Source organism: Eulemur rufifrons, chromosome 15 (genome assembly GCF_041146395.1).
Source record: "Eulemur rufifrons isolate Redbay chromosome 15, OSU_ERuf_1, whole genome shotgun sequence".
Classification (NCBI taxonomy): Eukaryota; Metazoa; Chordata; class Mammalia; order Primates; family Lemuridae; genus Eulemur; species Eulemur rufifrons.
Genome location: NC_090997.1, coordinates 19,865,458 through 19,882,872, shown reverse-complemented (window position 1 = coordinate 19,882,872; position 17,415 = coordinate 19,865,458). Strand labels below are relative to the sequence as shown.

General features: G+C 42.3%; 1 protein-coding gene across 1 annotated transcript in view; it reads left to right on the top strand.

Moving 5' to 3' along the window:
• The first annotated feature begins 978 nt into the window (after window positions 1-978).
• Window positions 979-17,415, top strand: part of PKHD1 (PKHD1 ciliary IPT domain containing fibrocystin/polyductin) — a 412,333-nt gene continuing 395,896 nt past the window's right edge. Inside the window, exons 1-6 of the mRNA XM_069487338.1 lie at window positions 979-1,085; window positions 3,421-3,555; window positions 6,081-6,158; window positions 7,279-7,429; window positions 10,116-10,218; window positions 14,775-14,832. Of these exons, the coding sequence (XP_069343439.1) occupies window positions 3,504-3,555; window positions 6,081-6,158; window positions 7,279-7,429; window positions 10,116-10,218; window positions 14,775-14,832 (442 nt within the window). The 5' untranslated portion in view covers window positions 979-1,085; window positions 3,421-3,503. The remainder of the gene's footprint in view (window positions 1,086-3,420; window positions 3,556-6,080; window positions 6,159-7,278; window positions 7,430-10,115; window positions 10,219-14,774; window positions 14,833-17,415) is intronic.

Here is a 17,415-nt window from a genome sequence, read left to right as displayed (position 1 = left end):
CAACAATGTGGATGGAACTGGAGACCATTCTCCTAAATGAAGTATCACAAGAATGGAAAAACAAACACTGCATGTACTGGCTATTAAATCGGAACTAACCGATGAGCACACATGTGCACAGAGGGAAGTAAAACTCAGTGGAAATCAACCAGGGGGGAGGGGGAGGAGGGGAGGGAAATACATATACCTAATGGGTACTATGAACACTATTTGGGTAATGGGCACACCTGTAGCCGGGACTCAAGCATTACAAAAATGATCCATGCAACCTCAAACATTTGGAACCCCGTTAATATTTTGGAACAAAGAAAGAGACAGTCAAACCAATGACTGAGACCCATGGTCTGGGTCCTACTGGAAGGTGACGGGTGTGAGTCAAGGATTCCCTTCTGGTTAAGGAAGCAAGGCCAGGAGGGAGAATAGAAAGTTCGAAAACGAAATGGGTTAGTCAACCTTTCTCAGCAAGACGTTGAACAAGTCACTTCCTTTCCTGCTTCTTTAGACCCATGTGCCTACAGTGAGTATAGGAATATCTGCTCAAATACCGGCTTTCTGAGTCTGTCTTCTGGATGCTGAGCGGAGTCTGCGCAAGCCTGGGGACCAGCCCTGTAGTGGCTCTCTCTCCTGGGCCACCTGTTCGGTCACTGATTTACTGGCCAATTCTTTCAACGTTGAATGCCTGTCTGTCTCATGTGTGGACTCTTACTTAGCATTCTCGTCTAGGGTAAAGCAGCCAGTGGAGAAAAATGCAAGACACCCTTTCTGTGGTCATTAACAAAGGGCCCCAAGGAAAAAGCCCAAGTAGCTTGTGTTAATCATTAAACTTGCCCTATGGTCAGCTCTGAATTTTCACTCTGGGACACGTTTGGCTGGGACACAAACAAGTTAGGTGAGTTACAGTCTGACATGAGTGAGTTACCTGCACGGTAGCTGCAGGCTGGGCTCTAACCAGATAACACCGGGGTTCTTGGCAGAGACAAGATCATTCAGAAAGGAAAGATAATTTCTCCTTTGAGTCACCACCAGACGGAAACAGAAAAAAGGTACTGTTTGATTCAGAAAAGTCACTGCTCTCTGTTTCTCAGGTATGTATCTCTTGTTGACATTGTGGGACAAAAGGAAATGGAAGATCTATAGTAGCACCTTGCAGCTTTGTCTCAATGTCCCCAGGGAGGGGAAGCCAAGGGGGAAGTAGGGGAAGAAAGGTAGAGGGGAGAGAGGGGGACTAGAGGAGAAAGAGAATGTGACTAAACACACACAGCTCTCCTCTGTGCTTGAAAATTTTCTGATTAAAAGAAAAAAGAAGAGACTGAGTTTATTTTTAGGAAGGATCAGTGGATTGGCTAATCCACACTAAGAAAACTTACATTTATTACAGAGTTGGTTGCTCTATTTCAGAGGAAAAGATGCAAGTCTGAACATAGGGTTTTAAGAAAACCAATGAGCGAATGTTTATTTCCATTGTTCCACGCTTGGGGTTGGTGCTGAAATGAAATAAATGGTAAAATCATGCAGCCGGATTGAAAGCAGAGTCTCCTGGACCAAGTACGTTCTGTTGGGTGTAAGGAGCAAGTCAGATCCCCTGCTTTTGGGCTAAGTAGCAAGCACTCCTGGGTACCTTTCTCTACGCAGATATATTTCTGAAAATTGTATATTTGTAAATCGAATACTATTCCAAATAGATGTAGTGAATTTTGCAACTTATGGAAACACTTGCTGAATCCACTTGAAAATTTTAGAATTCCTTTACTAAATGCAGGTAGCCTCTACTCTTACTCCATTCGGTAGTGACTTCAGGGCGGGTACACAGATTATTTGCCTGTTTTCCCAGCTCTTAGCACACTACTTGGCATGTACAAGGCATATCATAAATGTTTGCAGTGTTGAATTCAATATAAATAATTTTATGTTTTGGCTATTTCAATCAGGACATACCTGTAAGATGAGTTTATTCTAAGTGTTTTTGGAGATATTATTTTTCTGGGGGAGTTTATTGTGGCCTTTTTTTTTTTTTTTTTTTTTTTGGAGATAGAGTCTCGCTCTGTTGCCCGGGCTAGAGTGCTGTGGTGTCAGCCTAGCTCACAGCAACCCCAAACTCCTGGGCTCAAGCAATCCTTCTGCCTCAGCCTCTTGAGTATCTGGGACTACAGGCATGCGCCACCATGCCCAGCTAATTATTGCTATATATTTTTAGTTGTCCAGATAATGTCTTTCTTTTTTTTTTTTTTTTTTTTTTTTTTTAGTAGAGACAGGGTCTCGCTCTTGCTCAGGCTGGTCTCGAACTCCTGACCTCGAGCAATCCTCCTGCCTCAGCCTCCCAGAGTGCTAGGATATTGTGGCTTTTATATTTTCTGAAATGGCACAGCTACTTCTCAGTCTTTTCTTACAAATATAAATTAAATGTATATTTAGTAATATATGTGTATGTGTTTAATTTTTCAAACTTTCAGAAAACTTCAGAGCCAGTATTTTTAAGGGGATTTTGTCTGTGCCCTCTGACTTGGGGGTGCTGGAGAGACAGGCGCCAGGGTGCTAAGGCATGCATGCCAGTTTCCAGCCAGGCTTCCATGGGTTCTGGCCAACCCACACAAGTATGAAAGCCATTTCTCTCAGATTTAGGTAAATCGAGGTTTAGGGTATTTAAACATGTATGCATGAATTTGAATTTACTTAACCCTGTTTGGGACCTTTGCTCTAAGAAGGTTGTGGAAATAGAAGACTGGTCCCTGGATCTCTTCAAAAAAATGTGCTGTCTAGAAGGAGGGGCGTACGTGGTACCACGTTACCTGGTCCAGGCTTATAGATGTAAGCTAGAGGCTCATGGGGGAAGGTGGGTGAGAGCTGGAACGGCTGAGGAAGGAGTCAGTGGAGGAGGGGGCTCCTGAGCAGGGCCACGAAGGAGGGCCGGGATCTCGTGAGGCTACAGAGAGAGTTTAGGGAATCTGGGAAGGACCAGCAGGTGCCGTGGCAGAGGCTGATGTGTGCCAGGCTTGTCTGAGGAGAACAGCAGGGCTGCAGTGCAGGTTCAAATTGGAGAGCAGCTCTAGGGAAAGCTGGAACTGGAGGATGGGGCAAAGCAAAACCCCACCATTTACTAGTAATTTAATATCCAGAATTTATTTTTGAAAATTCAGCTTTTGTCCAATAGTGAGTTAATGAAAGAGTTTATCATTTATCCAACTTAAACATGCATAAAATAAGCTGGTGGGAGAAGGTGGGGCAGAATGATAATGGCTGTATATAAGATTTTTAGATGATCCTTTTCCCCTGAGCTCGGAAAGATGGTGGGTCATTAATTCACCTAACAGTGAAGACGTTAGGGCCATATTTATATCATATCTCTCTAACTTCCCAAGTTTCAGTACAGCAAGAGTATGGAAGCAAAAATGATAGTAAGTTTTTACTTTACTCTTTATAAAGGACAAAAGCTATGTTGCTCCAATCAAAGCTGAAAATGTTTTAATGTCCCAGCAATCTTGAAAAGATTGATTGAAGTGGACACAATGACTACCTGGCTGATGTCTCTGATGAGTATTGAAGTTCTACTTTTGGCAGGTACGTAGATTAAGGGATTACAGATAAGAACACCATAGGTTATTTTGAGAGCTATTATTAATATTTAACATATTATTTTGGTTGTATACCATAAATATTCACAATTTTTTACTTATCCATTGAAAAATTGCATTAAAATATTGTTTGGGGAGATGCTGAAGTATCTGCTTTTGGGTTTAAATTTTCTGTTCAGTAATTATTTTTTTCTGTTTAGTAGCTAAGGTTACCTACTAAATTGTTATGAATATATACTTCGATTTTTAGTGGCCAGTGGAGGTTGCTGTTATAGTTCAGAGCTTTTAATAATAACTAATAACCTTTCTTTTATAATTCCTTTTTGGGCTATATGGTGTAATTCTTTTTAGGTTTTACTACTCTACCGTTGCAAAGGGAGTAACTTGTCTTAGCGATTAATGACTATTTGTATTAAAATCTCCTTTTCTCAAATCATGTTGCTAATTTTCTATGGATTTGGTCATCCTCTGTATGTTTTTATGGCATTTGTTTTTGGTCTTCTGTAGATATTAATAGAAGTATCTAATTTTGGAGGGCTAGGGATGGCCTAGTCCAGCCAGGGCTGTAGTTATGTTAATATGAAAGGTTCCCCACCGCCCTTGGGGATGCCGTGCTCCACCTGCATAACTGCACATGAAGCCCTGGGCTAGCCACAGTTTCTGATATGGAAACGTATAGAGTGTTCTGCAGATAACAATTTCCTTGCTTATTACCTCACTAAGGAGCTGACTGGTTTTTGCTGGCTTCCTGGAAGTGGCTTTGCCTTCACCAAGTCCAGAAACGTCGTCAAAGATGGAGGGATTGATTAAGGTCATGCTCAGCTGATGGTCTATATGGGAGAACCCAATCTAGCATGTGAATTCCATACTGTTCTTTTTTTTAAAAAAGGATTTTCCAGCAAAATGATCCATGCTTCAGACCATCTCTGAGCAGACAAGGCAAAAATCTAGAGAATTTGTATCCATTTGCGAAGTCATTCTGATCATGAGGGGATACCAGAGGACGTGCCTTAAACAGGAGAACTGAAATACAGACAACTTCCCGAAGTCTCTCCTCTCCAGGAAGAGGAAATAAGTGATGATCTTTACAGTTAAATGTGGCAACCTGATTAAAGAGTGGGAATGATTGGAGAGGGAGATTGTAGGGGTTCAGTCAGGGTCCAAGTGTATCCCTGAGGCTTTTTCCAAAGGAAGTAGAAATTTAGTATTGATTTGATAAACGCGGGGTTTCTGAATGTCCAAGATGAGAAGGTGTTAGAGCCAGTTCCCCTTGGCCCCAGGAACAGAGAGGCAGAGTCATTGAGGCTGCAAAAAGGCAAAGGAGTTTATTGGCTAGCTCAAGCTAGGGTCCAAGTCCCAGAGCACCAACGCAGTGGCCTCTCCACGAACTAGGACCCCGCCCTGGGGTAAAGGTTAAGCTTTTATACTTTTCTGTATGCTAGTTTTCACACGACACGTTAGTCTGCACACGACACACTAGTCTGCACACGACATACTAGTCTGCACTCCATCCCCCTTTAGTTTATTTGTTCTTTTAGAAGTGGCTGATCGCATTGGCTCCTGATTGGTTGACTCTAAGCTTCGGGCTTTTCGCGCTGGCGCCAGTTGTAGTTAACGTCATCCAGGGGAAGAGGAGGGTCTCCGACGGGGGAGGGGGGCTGTTGTTGCATACCTTCTAGTTTTTGGTTACAAGCGATACTGGGAACACACGCCCTGCACAAGCCGTTCATGTGCTGATCATGTCTTGCCCTTCTTATCTACTTACTTGGTTGGAGGGCCCCTGGACTCTCCAGCCCTTTATCAGGAAGTAACTTGCGGTTACCTCCCCAGGGCCTTGTTTTCCTTAACTTTAGTGAAGCCTGCCATGGCTCCACTTATGCTAAGCACCAAGCCAGCAAGCCATATATACAGAAGCAGAACTAGGCTGTTAGCTTCTCACATCCAGGAAGCCTAGCCTATCATGGAGTTACCTTTGCTCTTATACCTGTTTTTCATTCTGATTAACTATATTTATCAAACAACTAAAAGCAAGCACAGTCACAGAAGCGAATAGCATCAGTTAGAATCAAAGAGAGCACACATTTTCCTACTATCAATTCCTGTTCTTCAAAGGATCAGTCAGAATCTTCCTTAAAATGGGGCAAGCAAACCAAAAGCCCTGACTTAAGCGTTATACAAGGTATCTATGTAATAAAAACACTTGTACCCCTTAATATTTTGAAATTAAAACAAACCAAAAAAACACCCCAAACAAACAAACAAAAAAACAATAAAAAATGGGAGTTCTGAAAGTGTGTTCCTCAGACCAGCAGCACTTGGTTAGAAATGTAAATTCTTGGGCCCCTCCCCAGACCTACTGAACCAGAAACTCTGAGGGTGGGGCCCAGCGATCTGTGCTTTATCAAGATCTCCTGGTGATTCTGATACATGCTAAATTTTGACTTAAAACACTGGAGAAGCTAGTGGATTGAACCCGACTTTCAAACCTGTGTTTTTCTCACTTGTTTACAGTACCTTGCTTGAGTTTACGTATTGAACCAGGAGAAGGTAGCCTTGCAGGGGGAACATGGATCACAGTCATTTTTGATGGTAGGTTTGGGTTTTACCAAGTGCAAGTTTCTTATTTGTTGATCCACAATGCTAAAGAATATGAATGTTTGGATTTCTTCTTTGTCTAAGGACAGTGTAAAAGAGGGTCTGAAGGGTGGTGGACAGCCTGAGCAACTTCTGTCTTTGCAGATGCTCATTGCTAATGTCGCAGAAGCAGAACACATCACACTGCTACAAGTCTATGTCTGTAGGGATCATCCCTGAGCAAGAATTGGCTTGAGCTCAGAGTCAGCGAGAAGCTGGATGTGCTTCTTGGGTCCAAAGGTCAATGGGTCAGACCGCTCCTTGAGGCCAGAAGTCAATGGGTCCGGTCCGGACAGGGCCCATTGACTGCTGAATGCTTCTTGGAGCTAAAGGTCAATGGCCTATTGAAATAGACAAACTGTTTCCTATGGCAAATAGCCAAGGTGTGTCTCATTGTCCTGCACACGGGTAATGAGGTCCAAAGGTCAAGATGCAAAGGTTTGCCTTCCCTTGAGCAATTTCCATAAGAAATGGAACATGTTGCCTCAGGGCTCTAAAGATAGTCACGTACCAGTAAGTAGCTGCTGGACAAAAGGAGTATAAAAATAAAGCGACTGCTGTTTTCCACACTGCAGTCTTTACCGTCTATGTGTGTCTGTGTGTTTTTTCTGTGTGTCTGTATGTATGTTTATGTGTTCATCCCCCGTTCTGTAATCGGGCCGCAACAATGTCCACTGTCTCACCGCAAGCTGTGGGATGGGACTCTGGGAACCCTGCCGAGGCAGTGCATAGCTTAGTACTTGGTAATGTGTTCCCTGGAATCTTCCTTAGTCTATACTGGCATATTGGAGCTTCTTAACTGTGTTTAGCATACCCAACTCTAGCACAGTAAGGAACAAATTTGAGGGCTGAAAAATTCTTTTCTAGATTTAGGTGGACCTGAAAAGAGAAGACTCTTGTATAAACTCATAAATGAGAAAACTGCTTTATACAGCAGTCACGAGGAAATGAGTATTAATTTAATCCTTAGGCAAATTCAATGTCTTACATTGCCCCCATGTGGCCACATTTTGCATTACCTTGTGTGGATTATAATTCTGCTCAGCCGGAGATTTCCCGTTTCCCTCGTGTTTAGGTTTGGGGTCGGGTGTCCTTTATCCCACCAATGGCTCTCAACTGGAGATACACCTGGTGAACATGAACCTGGCCGTGCCTGCGCTGCTGAGTATCCCCTGTGACGTCTTTCCTGTCTTCTTGGATTTGCCTGTGGTGACATGTCGGACCAGGTATACCTGTCTGGGAAGACGGGATAGGAAGTGGGCTTTTGCTGATCTCAGCAGCTTTCAGTGATGTATTAGAGTAACTCCTGCTATGACTGCAATTATGGCTATTGTTTTTAAAAATATTCCATGTGAATATACTTCTTAAAAAGTCTCTATCAGGGATTTAGGGCTTGAGGGAAGATGAGAGTATGGGGAAGAATTTTGAGATATTTCTAAGAAGGGGCTGGGTTATGTTTCCACATGTTTTTTGCAAGGAGTTCTGTGCCTATTAAGATTTTATTAAATGGTGACATTTTGCCACCCAAAGTACTCATCATTCAGAATAGGCATAATCGTAATGATTGTGCATAAACCTAAAACCAGTTAGAAGGCAAATCTTCTTTAGGCTCAGTTTGTTTGTTGAGTTTGATATTACCTCTTTTTAGGAAATATTTTTATAGGATTCCAGGTGATCTATTATTCTACTTAAGTTTTTGTTAGCCTATGAAGTTTACATTAGTTCCTTCTTTTTTTACTGGTGTCTTAGACATGCTGCATAAAAGTGGCTCGTTGGTTAAGAGAAAAAACATTACCGTTTCCTTTTCTGTTCCCTCTTTCAGGAAGACTCCCCTCTTCCATTTTTGTCTGTTGAAACCCACCAACCATATTACAAATGGCATCTCTTCCCTGAACACCCAGCTGAGTGTCGTCTTTTCCTTCCTCAGAAGAGGAAGAAGGAACATCTTTTAGTAATTCATCCACAGGGTGTACGTGTGTTCACCCACACTTTATTGTACAATTCATCACTCTGAAGGGAGACCTTGTGTAAATTACACAAAGACACAGCAGGTGTAGCCTTAGTGACCCTGTTGCTTCAGACCTGAGTTTCTTACATGTCAGTTGTCCACTTGCCAGATTCATACTCAGAATGAAGTAAATGCTTTGAGGACAGAGGGTGTGTTTAATTTTACCATTGTGGTCTTTACGATGTATTTCATGATACCTTATGAGTAGAAGATGCTCAATAAATATCTGTTCTACTGAACTTCCTTAGAGCACTACTGTTGGTTTTAAAACTGGGTGATATATTTTCCTTAGGTTTTATGGTATATGTGGGCATAGACTTTCTGCAAGGGCTTGCCATGAAATAAGTCAAAACTCTAAAGACTTGTATGATTTTAGGATGCACCATTGATTTTATGTCATCTTTTTTGAAAAAAAGAAATGTTATCCTCTTAAATATACTCATTGATTGGAAGCTGAATATCAAGTTCAATTAACATGCAAGTGTAAAAATATGTACACTTTATCATCAATGCAATACTGTTCATACTCATTATCATAAAAAGACATAATTGCTTTCTCCAAAGCAGCCATGGCAATATCAAAATCAGCACTGCCCAATCAAAATATAATGTATGCACTAATGTAATTTAAAATTTTCTAGTAGCCACATTAAAAAGTCAAAAGAAACAAGTCAAATTAATTTTAATAATATATTTTATTTAACCCAATATATCCAAAATATAATTTTTAATATGTAATCTATATGCATTATTAATGAAATGCTTTGTATCCTTTTTTGCATACCAAGTCTTCAAAATTCAGAGTGCATGTTACACTCATAGGGCATCTTAATTGGGACTACCCACATTGCAAGTGCTCAACAAGCACGTAAGGCTACTGGCTAACACAATGGACAGTTCAGATTTAAATACTGAAGGTCATACCATTTTGTTGGCAACATTTGGAGAGGAGGCACTTCTTAAATCAGACTTCTTTTTTTATCCATCATATTCCCCTCTCACTAAAATCAACATGAATGACAGCCTCAAGTGGCAAAGAAGCCACTGTGATATTCGTGAAAAGAGAAGAGAAAGTCCAGGACGCTCTATCTTGATGGATACATGAAATGTCTATGGGCTGCTTGGATGATTATAAAATCAAGAATTTTTAGATCAACCGCTTTCATTAGAGAGATCTTAGAATTTGAGCCCCACTTTGCCCTTAACTTTTGGTGCTCATACACATAAGTTTCTTAATCTACCTGGAATTGTCATTTTTAAAAAATGGTAACTGAGAATAGATTGTCTATCAAAGTTCTTTAGAGACAGAGTCTCACTTTGTCACTCAAGCTGCAGTGCAGTGGCATGATCATAACTCACTGTAATCTTGAACTCCCAGACTCAAGCGATTTCTGCGCCTCAGACTCCTGAGTAGCTGGGACTACAGGTGCAAACCACCACACCTGGATAATTTTTCTATTTTTTGTAGAGACAGGGGTCTCACTATGTTGCCCAGGCTGGTCTCAAACTCCTGGCCTCAAGCGATCCTCCTACCTCAGCCTCCCAAAGTGCTGGGATTACAGGCTTGAGCCACCATGCCCAGCCCTTTCCAATTCTTAAAGTCCCATTCTGAGAAAAAGGACAGATTAAAAAAAATTTCAAGTTGTTATGGAGGATGGTTCATAAAAAATTACTTTCAGGGATTTTCAACAACAACAAAAAGTCATAACTTCTTTTGCTAAAGGATCCAGTCTTTAAAATCTAGAAATTATGAGTGGATCTAGGAGGTGAAAGGTGAAATATAGGAGTCCCTGGTTGGCTCTGTTTCACAAGGGCAGGGAGGGAATTTGAAGTGGTTAAGTGGGCCTCCAGCTTTGGGAATTCATGGATTTTGATTCATAAGGATTTCTACTTGCTGTCCTCAGATCTTTGCCTTCTGAAGCACACGAGGGTCTGTACTCCCTGGAAGTGTACTTTGGGGGACAGGCAGTAGGCAGCCCAGGACCACGAGACAACTGTACTTTCAAGGTGGGTTCTCAGGATGGAAGAACGTGTGTTTGCATAGTCTGAGGGTGTGCTGGTGTTATCAAAAGTCACCTTAGAAATCAGCCCGAGAGTCTGCCTTGACAGGGCAGGAAGAAAGGTGGATGGCAGTGATAGTTTCTTAGACTACAGCAATGAAAGATAAGTATTAAACATGTTTGTCGGGCTCTAGCTAAGTGCTTCATGTACATTGTCTAGTTTAGTACTCACAACAGTTTTATGGGGGTAGCTATTTATTATCCTGTTTTTACTGATGGCCAACCCAAGGCTCAGGGAGATTAAGTTAATTTGTCCATGTCGTCCAGGTGATAAATGGCAGAACCAGGATCTGAACCTGCATCTGCCTCTAAATTCTCACCTGAACTGAAGCCCATAGAGGAGCCACAGAGATTACATTTGTGTATCAATATTTCATTTTACAGCTGAGATCATGCTGAGTATCAGGTTGGTGAAGGGATTCAGGGACCTAACTTCTTCCTCTCCCTCTGCTTTATGGTAGATTTCTGCTACTCTTTCCAGCACTGAACTGAAATAGCATTTGCTGGTGGAATTCTTCATGCTTAGATGGATCAAAAAGGAAGTGTGTGTTGGGGGGGAGGGGGAAGAGAGAAAGAGAGAGAATTTAGGAAGCCAATGCTTGACTTATTTTACAATTTCAATACCTAGACTGGAGTTTAATTTCATGTTTGGTCAGTCTCCTGTTGTCCCTCTCAGATTACTTTTACACTAAAATGATCTCTGAAAAGCTTCCTAACAGGCAGAGATTTGGCAGTGCTCCTGCCGACGTGACTGTAGGTCACATTGGGTACTTCTGTTTAAGAGCTGTCCCAAAGAGTACGATTTAGTTGATAATTAATGCTCCTTTGGAACCAGACTTCACCCTCTAAATTTATGTCTAATATGATCCACATTTCATACAGGCTATTTGTTTTTGAAATTTGGAATTTGTTGTCAATTTACACTTAATAACCCGGTTCTCAGTCCAAGAGAATCTTGTTTTCTGGAATTTTGCTTCTGCACATACGCAGTCTACAGGAAAAATAATTATGTCATCCTTTCTGATCAAGAGTCGCCCCACTGCCTCTACACCATATCAGGAAACATAACAGAAGAGAGACAGCTGAGCATGCGCCTTCATCACCATGCTTCTCTCACCCCAGAGAGTGGTTTTCCTACTTATTAAAAGATTGGTAAGGAGAGAGGGCGGAAAGCAGAGAAACACTTCCTAAAATTGCACATTAAAGAAAACAAGCCTGTCAGTGGTTTAACTATCTCGGCGAGCTGATGAAAAATCACCAGGGGACGCAGTTAATGAGACGCATTCCGAGCTGAATAAAACCCGGTGTGTCTCTTTGTTTTGGGACTGAGACCGGGGGAACCACGAGGATTAAAAATTAATCCTGTCTTGCCAGTCCACTCCAAAGAGCCTGCTGTGGGCACTGACAGGTTTGAACAACCCGCAGAAGGTTGATCGCGCGGCAGGTGGCTGTGGTTTTCTCATTCTGATCCTCCACGTTCCCTCTTCCCCATCTTGCCTCTGCTGACCTCACTCGAGCTCACGGATCAGCATGCGGGAAGCTTGATTTGGAAGCTCATTAATTTTTCACTTTGTCATGTCTCTAGCCCGGTGGGTGACCAGGGGCCTGTTTCTCTTAGAAATGTACCGTTTTATGTTGTTGACAGCTCAGAGAGAATCACAAGTGAAGCCCTTTTTGAGGTTTAACCCTGAGCCTGCTCCACCACTCTCTGAGGAGTTGGGAGGATGCGATAAAGGAATTGCTAATATTCCCTGCAAACTTCCGGCAGAAGGACTGATTACAGACTGAATGGTAGAGCTTATTTTTCAAGTTGGAAATCGAGAGTTGTGCTTCCTTGTTTTGTTTGGACCAGGTTGTTCCATCTGCCTCAGTTTCTAACATCTGTGAGATGGGGCGGTAAACACTGCTCTACTTCCCTGGGCTCCTGTGACATAGTTCCAGTTGGAATGACATCGGTGTGAAGGCTGTCCCAGCGGGAGGTGAAGGCCTGCGGCAGCGAGTGGCTGGGAGGCTGGGTGGGGTTGGAAGTGTTGGCAGCTGTGTGTGGAACTGTATTAATCTTTATCTTTTGGCGAGGACAGAGCCAGCTCCCCATCTGTGAAGTCACAGCATTCTTATTTTGACCCCCTGACTGGACATATTTTCTGTTAACTCTGTTCTAACCTTTTCCATTAGAAAGGGAGGAAAGCAGCCTTGGCAGTAGACTGTACAGCCTTGCAGATCAATACTGTGATATGGATCACACGTGATATGCTGCCATCAGCTTTGTCTGTGGGCTCTGAACAGGAAAGTCTCTTGGTTCTCAGTGTCTGATTAAGGCTGTTGATTAACAATGGAGTTATTCTTTGGTGATAGTCCCTCTGGGAAGCTAGACTCCTGGGGTGCTGGAAGCAGACCAAATAAAACAATTTGCTGTAATTTGTTTTGCCAAAGGGAAGCACTGTAGGTTGTGTGGAATGGAGGCAGTCTAGGCATCCGAGGGGCTTGGGGGTGAGTTGATAGGAGGGGGAGATAGGTCTCTTTGTGCGTGTGTCATTGGCTCACAGGTCAAACCTTGACCTGGTCAGTCCACCCTTAAGCTTCCCTGTTTCTTCACACTGGCCCCAGTGTGGTTTCCTGATGGAGTAATGCACTGATCTTAGACTAACCCAGATGCCTTTAGGTGAGATGGGATTCTTGAGTTTATCTCATTCCCTGCTTTACTTCCAGGCAGCATATCAGTCATCCCAGATCGGGTGACTCCATGCATTCATAAAAATTTGAATGTCTTCTACATACCAGGCTGTACACAGGGACACAACAGCAACCGAGTCAGGCAATGTCTCTACCTTTATGGAGCTTGTGGTTGGCAGATGATAGATGATTGGTGTGCTTTGCAGGAAGAGGGCATCGTAGACGATTTGGAGAGCCACCACCAGGCTTTCGCAGGCTCCCACCCCTCCCATGGATGCGGTTTCCAACTTCTTGAAGGACAATGTTGCTTCCCATACCTTGAATCTTTTGAATCATTTACCTCCCAAAAAGCACCCTCCATTTCCCCAATAAGCACCTCAGTCATATGCCTATCTAACTTCCCATTTTTTGTAGTTTGCTAATCCCTACCAAGGTGCTGGCTGATAATGATTTAAGTTGCAATCCTTCCAATTAAATAAATGAATTTTTTTCTAGAAAAATAAAAGCCTTCAAGGCCCAAAGACATCAAATTATAATAACAGAATTTAAAAATCAACGTTCTGGATGATGGCCTACCTATCCTTCCTCCTGGTAAAGTGTGATCCTGGGTATGGCAGGTGGGCAGATAGAAGAAACAGGCTTGCCAAGGTTTGGACAATATGGTGCAGAAGAAAGAGCAGTGTGACCTTGATCAAATTCCCTTTACATGGTCTATAGGAGAAGTAGAATAATATCTGTCGTATTGTTAGATCCGGTTCCCCTTGGCTCCAGGAACAGAGAGGCAATCATTGAGGCTGCAAAAAGGCAAAGGAGTTTATTGGCTAGCCCAAGCTAGGGTCCAAATTCCAGAGCACCAACGCAGTGGCCTCTCCATGAACTAGGACCCTGATCTGGGGTAAAGGTTAAGCTTTTATACTTTTCTGTATGCTAGTTTTCACATGACACATTAGTCTGCACATGACACGTTAGTCTGCACACGACACGTTAGTCTGCACACGGCACACTAGTCTGCACACGACACACTAGTCTGCTCTTCATCCCCCTTTAGTTTATTTGTTCTTTTTTTTAGAAGTGGCTGATCGCGTTGGCTCCTGGTTTGTTGACTCTAAGCTTCGGGCTTTTTGCGCTGGTGCCAGTTGTAGTTAACGTCATCTAGGGGAAGAGGAGGGTCTCCGACGGGGGGCGGGGCGGGGGCTGTTGCTGCATACCTTCTAGTTTTTGGTTACAAGCGATACTGGGAACACACGCCCTGCACAAGCCACTCATGCGCTCATCATGTCTTGCTCTTCTTTCTACTTAGTTGGTTGGAGGGCCCCTGGACTCTCTAGCCCTTTATCAGGAAGTAACTTGCAGTTACCTCCCCGGGGCTTTGTTTTCCTTTACTTTAGTGAAGCCTGCCATGGCTTCACTTACGCTAAGCATCAAGCCAGCAAGCCATATATACAGAAGCAGAATTAGGCTTCTCACATCCAGGAAGCCTAGCCTATCATGGAGTTACCTTTGCTCTTATTCCTGTTTTTCATTCTGATTAACTATATTTATCAAACAACTAAAAGCAAGCATAGTCACAGAAGCGAATAGCATCAGTTAGAATCAAAGAGAGCACACATTTTCCTACTATCAATTCCTGTTCTTCAGTATCTGCTTCGCAGAAATATTATGAAGATAAAAAGAAATAGATGTGAAGGTGATTTGAAGAAATGTAATGTAATTTACATTTAGAAGTGTAATTTACTACTTTGACTAATGCTTTATGAGGAGTGATTTGCACCTCTGGTATTTGTAAATATTTTAATGAAATGTTCACTTGTGATCATATTTTCAAAACAGTTTTCCAAGGCACAGACACCCATTGTTTACCAAGTGAATCCACCAAGTGGAGTTCCAGGTAAGAAATCTTCTATTAAAATAGGAATAATTGTGAATTCCTTTGCCAAAGCTTGTTGCTAACTCTTCTACCTAGGTGGATGGACTCTGTAAATGGGAAAATTTAACTTCTCTGATGCTGTTTTGAAAATAACTGTCAACTGTTGGTTCATTTTTAACCTGGTTTGGTTTCACCTCTGGGTACTTTTGCTCTATTACTTCACTGATTTTGCCTGATAACAAAAGGAATCCAAACATGAAAAGAAAAGGAGGCCAGCAAAATCAAACCAGTTGATGCTGGGTACTGGAGGAAGTAGAAGTTATCGTAGCTCTTAACTTTACAATCATTCACATAATAACAAGCCATTATTAAGCCCTTACTGTGTGCCAGGCTCCATTCCAAGCTCTTCAAGTATCTTATTAGATCCTCACCAAAATCTGATAATATAAAAGCTATTATAATTCCCATCTTGCAGATGAAGAAGCAAAGTAGCAAAAGGTTAAGTAATTTGCCTAAAGTCATATAGCTAGTAAATGGTACAGTTGACTTTTGAATTCAGACAGTCAGAATTCAGAATGACCCATAAATGCACTATTTTGTATTGTGTAGAGTTGTGTTGGATGCCACTTGGAAAGCCATTAACCCTGATCTTCATGTAGGGCTGTGGTCCCCAACTCCTGGGCTGCACCCCACCCCTCTTCCATGGAAAAATTGTCTTCTATGAAATCTGTCCCTGGTGCCAAAGAGGTTGGGGACCGCTGATCTAGGGGATTTGTTTATGAGTTAGAGAACACACAGGTATATAAAGACCAGGAGGATAGGAGAGAAGATTATGTAAAGCTGGGGGATTTACATAAAAGGAGAAGGGATTGCAATGGAGAAATAGCTTCAGAAATTTCCAAGTCTTCCTTAAAACTAAGTAGTAAACACAGCTGGGATTAGATATAATTTGCTGTCTGATTCTTGGCGAACTTTTACTTTCATGTCAGGTTTTCATTTGTTCAGCGTTTCCAGAATAAGTGTGGGAACACAAGTTGCTAAATTTTTATATGTGGCTATGTCTAAATGTATACACTGATCTAGTTGTTAAGATTGGCTTGGTCGGTCAAGAATATCAAAATGAATATCTAAGTTATTGACAAGTGTACACTCTCTGTGTTTATGTGTATAGATACCGATTATGTCTATGTGTATTTAAATTGTATCTTGAAGAATATGCATTCAGTATTATCTTATTCAGTGGGTTTTTCACAGATCTGTTCTTTCCCATTTGTCTTTATAATCAAGACATGATAATGCTTTATTACAAAGAGATGTGGTCTGTGAAAATCATATGCGGAGGCCGGTCCCTGCTGCTCTGGTGTTAGAAAGCTCCTGTTTAGACAGCAGAAGTCTTGTTAGGGTGAGGGATGGGGAAGAAGCCAGCGTTAGAGGTGTGAAATAGGACATCAGCAGGCACCCGGATCTGTCAAGCCCGTCTCTCCCACCGAGGTGGAGTTCCGCTCTCTGTCTCCTCCACCTTCTGGGGGAACGACTGGTGGCTGGCCTGGCTGGAGTGGTCCCTCCGGGCAGGATCCACACGGCTGCATCTTTGCCATCACTTTCCAGATGATTACCCTCCTTTCATCTGGGAAGCCTGCCCAGAGTAGCAGCCAGGGAGATGGCGGAGGGGGTGGGGACAGAGGAGAGCTGTTGGGTTTCTATATGTGGTTAACAGTCCTTCACCATGACGCAGATTCCTCTGGCACCGTGGTCTGGCTTGGCCATGCGTCAGCCTCTGTCGGCCGTTGTCTGTTTAGAAACAAAACAAAAACTCACAGGAATTCCTGATTTCTATAACCCGTTGTTAGTTTTTAAATTTGTGCCTATCAAAGCTACAAGTCATACTTGTCAAAGCTGGGAAGTTGATCCTTTAGCCTTGTTATTATCAAAGAGAATTATTCTGCCAGTTTTTAGCAGTAACAGAGAACTTGAGACTCCAGGCTTCTGCCAACTCTATGACCTTAGTCTAAGTTGTTAGGTTTCTACTCTTTTTACCCATGCACTTGTAAAATGGCTCTAATACCTCCTGAAAGGTTCCTATTATTTTAGTGCAAGTCATCCAATGACTGCAGATGAAAGTCACTTCTTTGTAATACAACACAAGCGCAGTATGAAGGGAACAACTTCTTGGTAATGCTCTTTCTGGCCTTAAGTGTCCGTGAAAAGATTCAAATCTGTATTCAGTGACCTTATGAGCCCCATAGGCGCCCATTCCTCTTTCATTTTTTTGCGGTTTTACCTTATTAACTGACGTCTCTCATCTCTAAACAGTGTCTGTAGTAGTAGATGAGTACAATATAGATGACTGAATTCTCTAATTATTTGAAAGGCACATACTTCCAAATAATTGTGGGATTATATGGTGAATTTTAACTACAGCACCTTGTTGTGTTGTGTTTGCTTAAAACTTTGCCTTGTGCAATTTCACAGGACTGAGTCTAGGTGGTTTTCAAATATGGAAGCTGGTAGCTCATGTAGCATTTGGTAGGGGCTCCCAAACTCTGACAGGGAGCTACTTTAGATCCCATTCTCAGAGTGGATGTGGGAGTGGTATGGAGTTGC